General features: G+C 36.0%; 1 protein-coding gene across 1 annotated transcript in view; it reads left to right on the top strand.

Annotated features, from left to right (window-relative positions):
- The window catches only part of LOC127640557 (dedicator of cytokinesis protein 4-like), a 90,050-nt gene that overhangs the window by 37,443 nt on the left and 35,735 nt on the right, over positions 1–16,872 (top strand). Inside the window, exons 13-20 of the mRNA XM_052123180.1 lie at positions 2,486–2,611; positions 3,829–3,953; positions 4,826–4,988; positions 5,131–5,237; positions 9,801–9,957; positions 11,779–11,876; positions 11,995–12,078; positions 13,347–13,447. Coding sequence (XP_051979140.1) covers positions 2,486–2,611; positions 3,829–3,953; positions 4,826–4,988; positions 5,131–5,237; positions 9,801–9,957; positions 11,779–11,876; positions 11,995–12,078; positions 13,347–13,447 — 961 coding nt within the window. The remainder of the gene's footprint in view (positions 1–2,485; positions 2,612–3,828; positions 3,954–4,825; positions 4,989–5,130; positions 5,238–9,800; positions 9,958–11,778; positions 11,877–11,994; positions 12,079–13,346; positions 13,448–16,872) is intronic.

The following is a 16,872-nucleotide window of genomic DNA, read 5'->3' as shown; positions in this document are numbered from 1 at the left end:
GCTTCGTTTAAAAACGATAATGTTTATAATGTCAATATCAAAATGCCATTGTGACAAACTGACAACCAGTAAAAACCATGAAAGCATCACAAAAAAATTGTGATACACTCAAAATTAAGAAAGATATAGTCATAACAAGCTCTAAAACTGCTCCAGAGAGAAATCATTAATATCTATGGTCTGTTTACTGTCTTTGAGTTTTACTGTTACACAAATCACGAATTATTAAGCAAATGCATGAAGACGCGGGGTCATTATTGAAGGTTAAACAGTTATATTTATTATTAGTGGTATTGTGACCAACATTAATCTGATTTAAATTGGGATGAGTGACTGAGATATTGAGAGCACCTGAAGAGTGCACGTCTTTGACATGTTAAAGAGAGTAAAGCTAAAAGTGTTCATGATTGCTCAAACAGACTCTATTACTCAACACAACGTCACAACTCACGTCATGTATCAAGTATTTGCATGTTTATTAGTTGTTTAATTTGTTTTTAAGCCTGTTAGCAGCCTCTATTTCCTCTTCCTGTTCACTGTGCAACGAGTCCGAATAACTACCGTAACGACTCTAGAAAATGGGCAAATTAATATTCATTCACATGTAATTCTTACACATTTTTAAAAACAAACCGGCATATTCATCTCAATTATATCATGTCTGAAAGTCTAAATTCGTGAATGTTTAGAATTGCCAACAACAAGGTCTGAGAAAGCACTCATTCATTAGAGGAGCAGTGTATGTGTGATTGCCTGCATGCTGCAAAAAATATCAGCCCTAAATCTAGGCACGATCGGCCGATCACGGATTTAAGACGAATATCATCTGATTTTGATCGGCGGACGATCGATCGAGACATCTCTAAGAAGAACAGTGCTGAGTTTACACACAAATAAATGAAGAACTACAGAGTGCTAGGTTTAAAAACAAAAAAGCAAATAAAGAAAAACTAAATTCTGGGTTTATGGACAAACAAGTAATAAGGTAAATGAAAACCAACAGTGTCCTGGGTTTAAAACAATCAAACAAAAAAGAAGAACAGTGTGATGGATTTAAAAACAAACAAACATAAATAAAAGAAGAACAGTTGCGGTCCCTGAGTTCATTGTGTTGTGCTGTTGATGCCATGTTTTGTGGAGGTGGTGGAGTAGTAGTTACATAATCTTTGTTTCACTGGGTGCATCATCTGGCAAGTGCTTTCAAAATGAATGGACTTCTGCTGGTGATTTTACTCGCGTGGGCAGCTTACTCTGAATACATAATTAAATCATAACGAAGACATGGTTTTGCAGCACTGTGTAAAATGTTTCTAGAGGTTATAAACCCATCAAAACCCATCTATGCCTACTAAAAGTCCCATCTAAATACAAGCAACACAAAACTGAAAAATGTGCTCGTCGTCTCTGTTGTTGCTGTCTACTCTGTTTTCTTTGAAATTAGAAACCATATAGTGTTTGAGCATATATTCATGCAGATAGAAAGAGAAAAGAACCCTCAGGAAGACCCTGCTGAAAAAACAAACGGCTTAAACCAGTCTATGATGGCGTGTTGGTCTTAGTTTGTTTAAGATGTTATAGTTAGCTGGCCTTCACCTTGTGTAGCTTGTATCCTAACCTGGCCCAGCTGAAATGTTCCCAAAGCACCTCTAAAACTATCATAACCTGCATATCATTCTGCTCTGGCGGAAGACACGTAAGACCAGCATAGGTCGAGCTTGTATAAGCTGTTTTTATTTCCAGCTGTGAGCTGTTTAGGCAGGTCTATTTTGCTTGGTCAAGGAGGGTTTTAAGCACTTGTCATCTGGTCAGACCGGGATATCAGGCAGAGACCATTAAGAGTGATGGATTACAATGCGATCTGTCACTCATTAGACAGAATTGTCTATGGTAATGAAACACATGAACGTGTCATTTTAAAGCACTGGATTACCCATAATTAATAAAGAGGTAGCCAAAATGTGTTTAAATTGTTTGAGATCAGCAACAGCACAATTGTTAATGTAACAATTTTGTAAACGAGAAGGTAATATCAAGCAACTTACATTTTAGACACATTATGGTCATTTTGTTTTGTCTAAGTTTTGCTGCACTAATGAAAATAGTTCCAAACGCAGCCAAAACAGGATCAACTGTTGCGTGTCACCAAGCAGCACAGAGACTGGCAGCTTTTCTAAATGAATGCAAACACAGACAAGTGGAGCGATACAGACAGTGAAGCTTCCCAGTGATTTTATATTTAATACCAGCACTCTTGGAACACTGCTTGTCCAATCAAATTAGAGTACTGGAACTTACTGCTGTATAATCAAATGTTCTGTTAGGTTTATATTCTAATGTTCCATGATTACATCTCATAACAGTACATACAGCTCTTCTTGTTTACAAACACTTCCTGTCAAAACACATATGGATGTTGTTAACATATGGGGCTATCAGATGTTACTGCAAAAAAAATCATTGAAATAGGTTTCTGCTTGTTTTGTAGGCCTTAATGTCTCACTCCAGCTCCTGCATGGAGACATGGAGCAGATTCGTAAGGATTACATGCGTCTTTTCACTCGGAACGTCTCCATTACTAAGAGACTTGGTTTCTCTGATATCATCATTCCAGGTGGGACCATTCATTTTGTTTGCATTATGCTGCTTTTCTAAATCACATTACCCTTGAATCCTTACATTTTGCCTTCTCCCCAAGTTATAGCTATAAGAAAAACATTCTATAATATCACCATAATGTGCCTGCTCAGTGGCAGTGGTTCAATAATGTCATCATACAATGAATTACAGGATTTGCTTGTGCTTTATTTATGTATTTTTTGAGCACTTCAAATGCAGGCTTTTTTTGCAGCAAAATACTTAATTTTGTGTGTGTGGGGGGTGTTATCATTAACTAAGATGCATCACAGTGTATAATTTATATCACAATATAACATTCACATAAGGGATTTGAATTTATGCAAAATAGCTGCAGATGTTATGCAAAATAGCTTTGATTTGCACAAATTCTTCTTGTTTTATCTATTTCTCTTAAAATACAGAACAAAAAGCAGTGGATGATGGTAATCAGTTTTTTAATCTTTGTTTGACCATACTGAAAAACAGCTATGTTAACATTTTATTACTTGCATTTTGTCATGGTGCATTGGTGAGCCCACATGTTATTTGATATTTGCTTTCACACTCTCTGATGGTGATGGGCTGTCTCTGAGCCACACGTGTTGACAGAGTAATTCGAAATGTTTTAATGGTGTTTCTAACATCTCTGAGGATCCTTCACTGCTTCAGCTACCATTCGTTCTCTGTTGTGAATATAATTTGTTGTTGGTTTGACCAATTTTTTTTTTTTTTTACGAATATTCACACTTTTCAACTGTTAATCACATTCTACAATTTTGTTTATACAAATAAATGGCAACAGGAAACAACAGTATTGACAACTAAAATAACTTACTTATTTGATGTATTGTTTTCATGAATTAGTTTGTTTTTTTAAGGAACACATAGCATTTTAAACTTAAGATTTATCAAAATATTTAATTTATTCAAATAAAAATGTTTAGTTATTTAGATAAATGTTTTAAACAAATAGTTTTTTTAAATAATCTGAATAATTATGTTTATATTTTATTATCAGTCAATCTATAAATAGAAAACAGAGCTGTTTTTGTGGCATGGATTACAAAAAAGAAACACACTATAGAAAAAAACAACATTCCATTAGCAGGAACATCTCCCAAAAGACTGATTTCAACACCTGATAGCCGCCTGAAAGTGCTGTGAGTAGAACATTTGTAAGATTTCTGAGATACAGCTATCTTTCTCCTGCAGGTGAAGTAAGGAATGACCTGTATGTAACCCTAGAGAGAGGTGAATTTGAGAAAGGTGGGAAGAGTGTGGCACGTAATGTGGAGGTCACCGTATATATGCTGGGAGGTGATGGACAGGTTCTTAAGGTAGGAACCACCACAGTCCTGAAATACATAGTTCACTCAAAAATTAGATTTCTGGTGTTATACACTCACCCTCATATTGTTATAAACCATATGACTTACTTTTGTCTGTGGAACACAAAAGTATATGTTATGCAGAATGTTAGCCTCAGTCACCGTCATTTTTATTATTATTTTCTCGCCTTTTTCTCCCCAATTTGGAATGCCCAATACACTCTAAGTCCTCATGGTGGTGTAGTAACTCGACTCAATCTGGGTGGCGGAGGATGAATCTCAGTTGCCTCCGCGTCTGAGAACGTCAGCCCGCGCATCTTATCATGTGGCTTGTTGAGCGCTACCGCAGAGACCTAGCACTTGTAGAGACTTCACGCCATCCACTGCGGCATCCACGCACATTTCACCACGCGCCCCATCGAGAGCAAACCATATTATAGCGACCACAAGGAAATTACCCATGTGACTCTACCCTCCATAGCATCCGGGCCAATTTGGTTGCTTATTAGACCCGGCTGGAGTCACTCAGCACGCCCTGGGATTCGAACTCACGAACTCCAGGGGTGGTTGTCAGCGTCTTCACTCACTGAGCTACTCAGGCCCCGTCACCATTCACTTTTAATGAATAGAAAAAAAAAAGATGTAAAAAAAAAAAAGTGAAAGGTGACTAAAGTGACTGGCCATATAGGTTTGTGAGAATGATGAATTATGAAAATTTTTGCTTTTGAGCAAACTAAACCTTTATTGCTCTGTTTTGTGTCTTTTTTTTAATTATGTATAAATGAACCCCTTTTGCTGTAGTAAGACAGATAATTGCCAAAAATACCAGCTGCTTATTTTCTCTCTACCTTGCTGGCCTTCTCACATTCTCTCTCTCTCAGGGTCTGGTTTGCTGTGGCTCTGGGGAGCCGGGAATGGACGAGCACCGCTCTTTTGTCCTGTATCACAGTAACAGCCCTCGCTGGGCCGAACAGATCAAACTGCCCATCCCTCTGGAGATGTTCCACGGCACACATTTACGCTTCGAGCTCAGGCACTGCTCCAGTAAGTCTCTCTCCTTCACTTCCACTTTTTAAAAAATGTACTTGAGGTCTAGTTGTTATTCTGCATTCTGAGTGAGATTTAAGTCCTTGCTGTTATTGATTGATTTAACACACTGTAACTACCATTATCTCTCTTCGTGCAGCAAAGGAGAAAGGTGAGAAGAAGCTTTTTGGCTTCTCTTTCGTCCCTCTGATGCAGGACAATGGGAGACCACTGCCTGATGGGACCCATGAGCTCATTGTCCACAAGGTACTTAGCTTTGACTAGCTTAATCGGGTGCCATTTGCTAGTATTTGAGAAGTTTAATTCAGAAACAGTCAATTTGTTTCCAAAGTTCAAAATGAATTGACTGCTAGCTAACTATGTGTCATCAAGTCCAAGATTAATCCAATTTTTATCCAAAAAGGGAAATCACACCATCACGCACAAAAAAAAATCAAAAATCAACACTATCACACATTATACCAAAATCCAGGCTAGGCCATGATCAGATCTTTATTTCAGAAATACAGTTTCATGAATGATTTCAAGAAGTCAAATGTGCCCCTTAAAGAATCACCCTTCTGTGATTGTCTCTGTGTGTTATTAGGGCTGGGTATTGATACAGACTCAATTCTGATACATAAGCTCTTGAGTCGATTTCAAATCGATATTGATTAATTTGGGTATATTTCAGCTCTAACGTCCCTTTTTCTTACACTGTAAAAAATGTAGATTTTTGGAAAATTGAGAAATAATTTACCCAAAACATCAGTCAATATGTCAAGTCGAACTGACATTTTTTTATCGGCTGAACAAATCGTAGTAAACGAAAAACAGTCTATGCATGCGCATCCTGACAAACCACACGGTCGAAACTCGAAAGGTGAATGTACGTACATGCTGGACCAGAGCTGGGAACGCATCGTGCAGTGCCAAAGTCAGAAGACCGGAACGACCGTTGGACTCAAGAGAAGAGAAGACCGTAATCTTGGGTTTCGTAAAATGAGTGGTGAGTACCATTTTTAAAGCTAACTGCAGCTCTTATTCTGTGACTTTAACATAATGTAGACTAGAGAAATCATGTGATGAAAACAAAAGGAATTTTCATGTTGGCCATATGAATTATTATTGTATTGTATTGGATTACTCTCCACACCTTTTATACTAACAGAGGACATATATTTTACACTATATTTTGCAGAATTACGATTATTCCATGCTCTCAGTTGTTTCATTTGACTTGACTTGACTCATGGTAAACTTTTCATATCCAAATCAATCCCATTCTTCTTCAATAGAGTTCTGTCGTGGTTCAGTTTTTTCCACTCCATTTTCCAGTTTAAACTGCCAAGGTTCCTTTTGTGAGGAAAACTGAAATTGACTGTTTTTTTTGTCTTATCCCACATCTGTGTGAAATGCTGAAATGCTGGAAATCAAACTCAAATCATATTTGACATGGATTTCCTGTGAAACCCAATGAGAGCAGCTTTGACACCACTTTTTTTTTTATTTTATGGTTTACAATGAAAATGAACATAATCATCAGTGGATAGCAAACTAGTAGTTGTTCAGGTTATATTTATCCTTCACCCCAGCAGAACACAGTCACAGACTCATTTTAAACACTGAAGATGGCACAACATGTATTTTCCTTCCATTTAAATCGTACTGTGGCCGCTTGGAGCATGTCAAGCTAAGATTTTCAAAAAGAACTACTCTTTGCGGAACATATCATAACTTATTGTTTTGATGTATGGAACTTCCAAAAATTAATTAATTTTCTTTTATTTTTTTGCAGGTTTTTTTTTTATCTTCAAAACTTCATGTAATTACATGAAACACTAGATGAAACACTAACTTGGACGAAGTGAGTCTCTTACACCTGAAGATGGCATAGCTGAAACCTTGAACACCAAAGAAATGAAAGACCAAATTTATGTACATTTTACTACTTGACTTTATTGTCTATATTCTACCACAATTCACAACCAATTCTCACCACATATGAAGTCAAAATTAGAAATTCAGACAGGGGCAAACACTTGTTTACAACCATGCTTAAACAATTGCAAAGTGGAATGTTTGAAATTTTAAGATTGTGCTTCACTCTCAAATGTTATCATCATTTTATTATGTCTCTAATATTCCTATTATGCCCTTTTACTGGTAGCAGACTTAACAGCACAGAGGTCCACTGCTCTTCGGGATCTTCCCTAGAATTTGAGAGAGAAGGGCTCTATTTCAAAGACCATTCTGGTCATTTCATTTATTAAAGGGCAAGTTCACCCAAAAATGACAATTATTTTATGATTTACTCACCTTTAAGTCATCTCAGATGTGTATGTCTTTCCTGAAAATGAAAGTGAAGATTTTTATAAGCACATTTCAGGTCTGTATGTCCATGCAATTAATGTCATCTGAAGGAAATCGATAGGTTTGTGTAAGAAACAAATTAATAATAATATATATATATATATATATATATATATATATATATATATATATATATATATTATCTTGAAATTGTTGCTTCTGGGCGGCGCTGAGATGCTGGTTGAAATGACCAAACTCTCTTGTGACTTCCTCTGTTGTAAACCAAGTGCTGCTTCCGACTTCTTGCGTGAACACGCCGATGCACTTGCATCACATGACAACTATGTGATGCATTGACTGGTGGCATAAAGTGATTTGTTTTAAAGTTAATAAAGTTTTAATTATTGATTTATGTTTAACACAAACCTATTGATTCGCTTCAGAAGACATTAAATGATTGGCTGGAGTCGTCTGGATTACTATTATGCTGCCTAAATATGCTTTTTGGACTGTTAAATAGCCAGCAGCCTGATGGCACCATTTACTTGCATTGTATGGACAAAAAGAGCTGAAATGTGCTTATAAAAATCTTCATTTCAGTTCTGCTGAAGGAAAGTCATACACATCTGGGACTTTCATTTTTGTGAGAACTATTCCTTTTTAAGTGTACAGTGACAAAAGCTAAAACCGCTGAAACAAATACACATTTATAGCTAAAATTAGGAAGTGGGAGTAAATACAATTGTACTGTATTACTGAAAACTGCATTCTACAGAGTACCATGGCTTGGGAGAACAACACAAGCAGCACGCAAATGGGAATTCAAGAAGTGATGGATCTGCATTTCCATATATAAGATCATTCTCCAATGTGGTCAATGATGTAGTTGACCTGAAAGAACATGTAGTTATGGGTAACTTGGAAGACTTACTAATGCTTTTAATATCCTCTAGAGCTGAGGTGGGCAACTCTGGTCCTGGAAAGCACATTTCCTGCAGAATTGAGCTCCAACCCTAATCAAACTTACCTGCCCTAAATTGTTTCAAGTAATCCTGGAGATTTTCTTTGATTTGTTCAGGTATGTTAGATTAGGATTGGAGCTAAATTCTTCAGTACAGAAACTCTCCAGGTCTGGAGTTATTCACTCCTGACCTAGAGGATAACAAGGACTGTGCACAAACAGTACATATCCACAGTTATTTCAGTTTTATGATTGTGCTGTAATTCTTTGGGAAGCTACACTGGCATCAGCTCTGCAAATATTTGTCAGATAATATGTTTTCAGATGTTGATAATGTATGTACAGTTTGATGGACCTATCTCTTTTAAGCTGCTTGTAAGAACCATCTTGAATGTATGCAACATTATTTTTCTGTCAAGTTGTTTTGCTCTATAATCTAAGGTGAAGTATTTTCTAAAAAACATATTCTGTTGTTCTGGTGGTTAATAAAGTGCATGTTAAAGAGAGAGATATTATGTTTCATGGATTGCATTTTTCCCCAATTTTATTTTATACATTATTTACATTGGGACAATGAGAAATAAACAGTTCAGTCAACTGATATTTTTCAATTGGCACCATAAAAAGTCGAGTTGAATATTCTCTGTTACGGCAACAGTCTTTTAACTTTGGCTCAATCAGAAATTATCTGATGCAACAACTCTGATGTAGCATTTTGAGCATTAGAGGTCTACATTTTTTTAACAGTGTACATATATCTGTTCTAGCTTATGTTGTTAATTACACAGGGGACCTTTTGACTAGGTACATTTAAAAAAAACATTGATTTAATTATATTTTATTAGTCTCATCATTTTGGTCACATTTGAGCTTTTTGAAAATGAACAAATCCATGTATTCAATCAATACATATATTTTATTGCATATGTTTTTTTTTGTTTCATGTTTATTGTTTAATTGCATTATTTGTATTATTTACTTAAATTTTTAACACATGCAATAATAAATCGTTACTAACTCTTTTAAGAAAACCTGCTGTTCTGTTAATGAGCGCGTATTAATGAGAGAGACTCATGCGGCTTTACCTCATTCCTGCTATGCATAATTAGAATTAAAAAAAGGGTTTTGATCAACAACTGACTGTAAAGAACAGAAAGGGAATTAAAAGAGACATTATTCAATGACAAATGGGTCACGTGGAACTCGTCTTTGGACACGCATTACACAGAATATTTTTTACTCTCAACATGAAGTGTAAGGATCTCGCTGCTGAATACTGCACCACAATACTACACTATCACTGTTGAGTGAAATGTGAACATTTACCAGCAGTTGCCAATTACTGTATATAACTATTTAGTCAAATAGTGCAAAATTTGGTTGCAAATGCAAGTGATTTCCTCTCATTGCAGTAGAGGGTTTCGCATAGATTAAAAGATCAATCTTGGGATTAAAGAATCGATATTGAGATTATTCAAATGAAGATTACAATGCATCGGAATATCAATATTTTTACCCACCCCTATGTGTTAACTTCACTGTCTCCTTCATAACAGTGTGAGGAGTCCGCAGATCTTCAGGATCCTGCTCGGTACCTCAAATTGCCCTTTTCTAAAGCCAGTCTCCAGCCGGGTAACAACCAGACAATAAAGAACAGCAAAGAGTCCTTCTGGATCCAGTCTTCTCTCTGCTCCACTAAACTCACTCAGAATGGTAAGACAGTGTTCCCTCTTAGACTTGTATTGAAGGAGGGGGGTCTGGTATCAGAATGGGCTCTTTAGACTTTAATATGCTAGTAAGTAATCACTTAGCAACATTATATCAACCACCCAAAAACAATCTAGCAATGATAAAGCAACTCATTTCAACCACTCAGAGCCCATTAGTAACCACATAACAGCGCTTTGGCAATTGCCCAGTGCCCTTCTCGCTTTTTCTAGTGTTTCTAGTGTTTTCTTATATGTATGTGTGTAATTCTGGCTCTCAGCTGTATATGAAATTTCATTTTCCATCTAGAAAATCAATCAAGCCCAATATGAAGCCAGATTATAAAATTCTACCCCACACACAACAGTATTTTCAGCAATAGCATTTGTCTCTGGTGCCAAATGGCCCCTTCTCTGTGCCATGACCGTTGATATAGTGATGTATTGATCTGAGACCTTCAGAAGGTGAATGTCATGGTAACAGTGGTAACGGATTGTATTGAGGTCTTACTGGCTGTGTGTGTACTGGAGATCACAGTGGGCTGAGCTCACACCTGCCTCTGTTGACCTTGGAAATTGGCCCAGTGTCTCTGCGGCTCTGCCATGCCTTCAACCAACTGCACACATATCAACGGCCATCTGGTTGTTATCTAACTGAAGACACTATAAGTTATAAGCAATCTTTTTTCAGTCTATAATCAGTCTCAAGCATCAGGCTTTTGGAAGATGGTGTGCGTAGCTGTTTACATACTGTAGAACTTTATCTTTTGATCTGTATATTGTAGGTTACCTGATTACACAACCAATGTATAATAGTTTGGTATTGTTCTGACTGTGCTCCATCTACAAGAAAATTCCATCAAATTGAATTAAGTAAACTTTAACAAAAAATAAATAAAGTTTTATTACATGTATTTTGTTAAACATTATACAATTCAATTTGATGGGATTTTGTTATGAAATGTAAATGCATAAATCTTAAAAATAAGTTCAAATATTTTTTTTATTTAAATAAAATGTTTTTATAAATAATGTAAAAAATAAGAAAACTATTTTGATGCCCTTTTCTGTATACTAATAAATTTTAATTTGTGCTACTGAATATTTTTATTTAACTAGCACCAGTGCTAACACCTAAAAAGTAAGCATACTAATGTATATACATTACACACTTTTTTGTATATTATAGTGTCTGTCCCATTTTCCCATTCTTTGTAGCCATCCTACAGTGTTATCTATTGTAAATGTTTGTGATGCACCTCAAACGAATTGTTCACCCAAAATCTGAATTGCCATTATCTACACTCTCTTTCAAAACCCTTATGACTTTTGTTCTTACTTGAAACACAAACACAGCCATTTATAGCAGAATGTTCAAGCTGGTCTTTTTCATACAATGAAGGTGAATGATGACCAAAGTTTTCAGGCAATATTTTAGTCTGTTCATCAGAAAAAGCTATCGTATGGCTTTAGAAGACTTGGAAAATAGTGCAGGTGTCAATTGTACTACTTTTATGGTATTTTTTATTTATTTTTTTTGTCCTTTTGGGAGCTTGACAGTCCCTTGTCCCATCCACATTCAATATTGAAAAGAGCAGCTTGGACATTGGACAAGAAAGTCATACAGGTTTGGAATGGCATGAGAGTAAGTAAATGATGACAGAATTTTAATTTGGGTGTGAAATGTCCCTATAAGGTTGATAAGCCATTCATGTTGATATGCCAGCAGTTGAAATGCCAAAGGCTAATACGTCAATGGTTGTTACGTCAACAGTTGATTAGCCTGAAAGTTTCTTAAACATTTTTTTTTCTATGTTATTGATCGCAGGGGACATGTTAGACCTGTTGAAATGGAGAGTTCATCCAGACAGGATCATTGACTGCCTCTCCAAACTGAAGGACATTGACGGCACTGAGATTGTTAAGGTAGAAACTATATGCCAGTCAGTTTATACTAGAAATGGCAGAAATTACATAGGAACAGTTTTCCTCTCAAAATAACCCAGTTTTTGGCTTACTGTAACAACTGCTTGTTTCTGTAAAGTTTTTACAAGACACATTGGACACACTATTTGGGATTTTAGATGAGAGTCCTCAGCGATATGGACTAAAGGTGTTTGACTGCTTGGTGAGTGATGCTCTGCTCAAACTTTCTGATGACATGACATGACTCCATTGCTTTCCATTGTTTCTAGAGATTTCTACATATTTTAACTGCTAACTCGTACCAACTAATCCATCTCTTGCCTGAAGACAGTTTCATGCCTTTAATTAGTACAAGATGCTTTCTGCATCTCTCCTCCACTGTGTTACCACAGTTACATGCCAAATATGGCAACTCATAAAATCCATCTTAGATTTCTCTTGCATAGTCGAGTTATAATTCAGCTCCAGTCCTGATATTCTTTTTATATCAGGCAAAACTGTAAATACTGTGGCTCTGTGCCAGCCCAACACAGCAACACTGGCTCAACCAATGGCGTTAGTTTGGGGCGGCACTATTTGTGTGGAAACAGCCTGTTTAAATCAGCCATTATTTTTGTATTCTGTGCTACTAGTGGAAATTACACATTTTACCTTTTAATAAAGTATTCATGATCCAGCTTGTGGAAGGTAAAGGAATATTTCACCCAAAAATGAAAAAAATCTCATCATTTACTCTTCCATCACAGGTGTATATGACTTTCTTTCTTCTGCAGAACACAAATGAAGATTTTTAAAAGAGTATTTCAGCTCTGTTTGTCCATACAATGCAAATGAATGGTGACCAGGTGACCTCTAAAAAGCACATAAAGGTCATAAGTCCTTTTTTACTATAACTCTCCTCTTCTGACCAGTTCCGACCATTATGTGGCGCACGTTAGACCATTAGATATGCACAAAGAACGCAAAATACCAAAAAAAACTAAATAAGAAGAATCTTGTGGTGAAAGTGAATGTGGAGATTTACAGTAAACAAAGTAATAAAAAAAAAAACTATTTCTCACCCACACCTATCATATCATTTCTAAAAATATAAATTAAACTGCTGGGGTCATATGGATTACTTTTATGCTGCCTTATGTGCTTTTTGGACCTTCAAAGTTCTGGTCACCATTCACTTGCATTTTATGGACCTACAGAGCTGAAATACTCTTCTAAAAATTGTGTGTTCTGCAGAAAAAAGAAAGTCAAACATCTGGGATGGAATGAGGGTGAGTAAATGATGAGAGAATTAAAATTTTTGGGTGAACTATTCCTATTAAAAGATGATTTGTACAACAACAAATCTTATTGCAGTTCAATTGTTTTGATAAATGTATTTCCCATATAGTTCATCTTGAAGTCTTGATACTCTTAATTACACATAAAGATTGTTTATGGCTCAACTGAGATGCAATCTCTTTTTTTTTGTAGGTACATGTTATAAATTTGCTGCAGGACAGCAAGTTCCAGCTCTTCAAACCTGTTATGGACAACTATGTTGAGAATCACTTTGCCGGTGCCCTGTCCTACAGGTAAACAATCTGCATGACCCAAATCCACTCAACAAATTTGATGTTAGGGAATTTCCTCAAAGCATTCTAACATTCCAACCATGAGTATTGGAACTCTTGTGGTGTTCAGCAGATATCATCCTTCAGGAGAATTGTGTTTGGTAGTAACTTAGAAAGATGAAAGGTGTTTTATGTTGTGTATACTGTAGCTTTTGGGGGTTCTGTGAGTTTACATCTTGGATTTTACAATTGTATCAGTGTAGGCGGAGATTCATGTCAAGTCCAAAGCACAGCGCAGCACTTTGATCCTTCATAAATGGTTTCAGTTTACTGACAATGCATTTTTGCTTTGTATGTGTGGTCTGCAAGGGGATTTGTGCATTTGTGCTGGCGGCAGATACTGTAGGAAATAGGTAATGATTTGAAGCATAACTCAATAGGCTGATGTGTCATTCCACCATTCACTTTTCTATTCTCATAGGCCATTTAATAGTCATCATGTCATTACAAAACGTAGTTTCTTTCTTATGGGGAACACGTAAGGCGAAAAAGTTAAATATATTCTGGTTCGTCTTTTCAATACAATGGCAGTTTATGAGGACTCCATGCGGTTTATGCATCATATTCCAAGTCTTTTGAAGACATATGATAGATTTTGGTAAGAAGCAACCCCATAATAATTTTCAAATCATTTTCATTTTTCAGTTAAAATCTTGACATCTGATGCGTGTTCGTGAGCAATATGAGTTCATTTACAGCGGCAGCATGTTCACGTGAGTTGTTTTTTTGCGCTGAACATGGCATGTTCTCACGAGGTGCTCTTTCCTCAATACACTCGCAACATCTAAATTTTCACAGAAAGTCATATGCGTTTGGAACGACATGCGGCCGAGTAAGTAATGACAGAATTTTCATTTTTGGGTGAACTATACCATTAAATCGATCTCTTTTTTCTGTCTCTATTGTTGTAGCAACATTCTGTTTCTTACTTTCTTTCTCATCCCCTGTCCCATCTTCCATATATTTCCCTCCTTCTCTCATTCCCCTCACGTTCACCCCTCTTGTCTCTCTCTCTCTCTCTCTCTCTCTCTCTCTCTCTCTCTCTCTCTCTGCTGTTTGGTGTGTGTCAGAAATGAGGCGTGTGGTTGTGTTGTGTGTGGGCAGTGATGTGGTTCTGAGGTGGATGTGGGCGGCCTGCAAATCTACTCACTCTCGTGCTGTTCCCGTCACTCATCCCTGTAATGCTGTCCTGTTTTTGTGTCTCATCATATCTCTGTCTTGCTTGCTTTTTGCCTCTTTTCTCACTCTCCCCTTCTCTCATTTTCTCTGTTTTATGAGAAACTGCTGATTTAATTTGTATTTTATTTAATTTTTTTGGTATATGTGGATTTCTCTATACTGTTTTGCATAACATGTGCTGAAGTGCACCGTAAAGAATTACACAATTGACCATGTATTAGACCACTCCTCCACATTCTACACTTTTGATATTTTTTCCATAGAAGTCAACTTACAATGTTTGTCAAGGGTTTTAATTTAATTACATTTTTTGTTGCGCTAAAACAGTTGTAATGTAGTTTTTCATGAAGTAATAAGACTTTAACTTTTGTATGTTAATATGTAATATTTCTTTATGGAAATTAATGTTATAATAGGCAAACTTGTTCATTAGGGTTGGGCTATTTACAGTATAGGTTATACAGTATATTTATTATTTATATAAATTCAATTAAAAAATGGTTTCTTTATTAAAATACCTATTTTATTTTAAAATACCTCAAATATTTTTAGGGGCTAACTAATGAAATGTACCTCCTCTCGTTTGATTATTTTCTCCTTTTATTTGAAACATGATGGATGCAAACCAAAAGACAATATTATTCATAACTAATTATACAAATTCTGGCATCAGTGCAAAAACAGCTGCTTCCTATTATAACAGTTAAAGAAGACGTTTGGACTCTAAATTCTGACTGAATGAGCCACAGTAATAGAAGATAAACAGATAAGTGAATGCTATATTAGGCTACTGTAAATGACTAGTCACAACACAAAGCATAGTTACAAAATCTGTTCATATTAAAGAAATATTCCGGGTTCAATACAAGTTAAGCTCTATCGACAGCATTTGTGGCATAATAATGATTACCACAAAAATACATTTTGACTCTTACCTCCTTTTCTTTTCAAAAACACTCAAATCTGGGTTACATTGAGGCACTTATAATGGAGGTAAATGTGGTCATCCATAAATGTTAAAATACACACTGTTTCTAAAGTATAGCCACAAGATATAAACATGCATGTAAACACAATTTTAGTGTGATAAAATTGCTTACAAACCTTTTCTGTGTAAAGTTATAGCCAATTTTACAACTTTGTTGCCATGATGATGTAACGCTGTAAATCCTAAAACAACTATTTTAACAACTTTACAACCAGGAATATAAGTTCTTTATCATTTTGACTTTTTTTTTAGACTGGTCCTGCTCTGTATTTTTGCATAATTACTCCGTTTCTTTGTCATTCTCATGTTAAAATAATGTAATAAGTCCTGTCCACTGCTAGCTATGCAAATACATCTACATGATATAAAAAGCATAGAAAAATCATCTCCTGTCACATCATTCTCTACCATCATATGGTGGACACAGCCCTACTGTTAGCATGTGAGATTACTAGTAACATCTCTCCATTTTTGAATGCTGAATGGGTGCTATGTAATCATGGGTGGTCATATGTTAATTTGCTTGTAATTGTGATGTCAGTACCATGATGCTTTTTTGTAGCTTAGTTGAAGTAAATGTTTTGTGTGGACTTGGGAGACAGCTCTGCATTTTGAATGTTAGACTATGAATTGAATATTAATTTTAAAAGACAAAGTAAATCCTGTTACCTGTTATATGTCCATTAAGGATTCTAGACCTTTTTTGACAGCCCATTTTCAGTTTGTTGTCCTGTTATTTGCTTTTAATCATTTACACACCCGCTTGCACATCTTCACACGGCACTCTGTCTCACAGCATGCTCAAAGACACAGTAAGGTTAATCTGCAGTCAGGATGGATTCTGTGGAGAAGAGGGCCTGTTGGTTACAGGAAAGAGAGAAACTGAGGATTTTAAAGCAGCTGAATTCAATCTGTATGTCAGTATCCTGACAGTATCTGATGAAAATATAATTCTGAAAGACGTGTGGGCTGTTGATGCTAGCAGTATACAGTACATACTGTATACAGGGTTATTTTCAGTGGTTAAACAGTAGAAGTCAAAAAAGTATGTGCTAAAACCAACTGCCTTGAAAATATTGAAATCAAATCTTAAGATTAGTGTCATGGTAAAATCTGTTTAATTAAAACCTAAATGGCGAGTTCTGGTATTACGCTTTGTTTAACATGAATCGCATTCTCTTGCCGTGAATGTTAACATTTTCCTTCTTATGGCCAAATT

The sequence above is a fragment of the Xyrauchen texanus genome, chromosome 49 (genome assembly GCF_025860055.1).
Source record: "Xyrauchen texanus isolate HMW12.3.18 chromosome 49, RBS_HiC_50CHRs, whole genome shotgun sequence".
Classification (NCBI taxonomy): domain Eukaryota; kingdom Metazoa; phylum Chordata; class Actinopteri; order Cypriniformes; family Catostomidae; genus Xyrauchen; species Xyrauchen texanus.
Note: the sequence above shows the minus strand (reverse complement) of the source record. Positions and strands in the feature narration are given on the sequence as shown.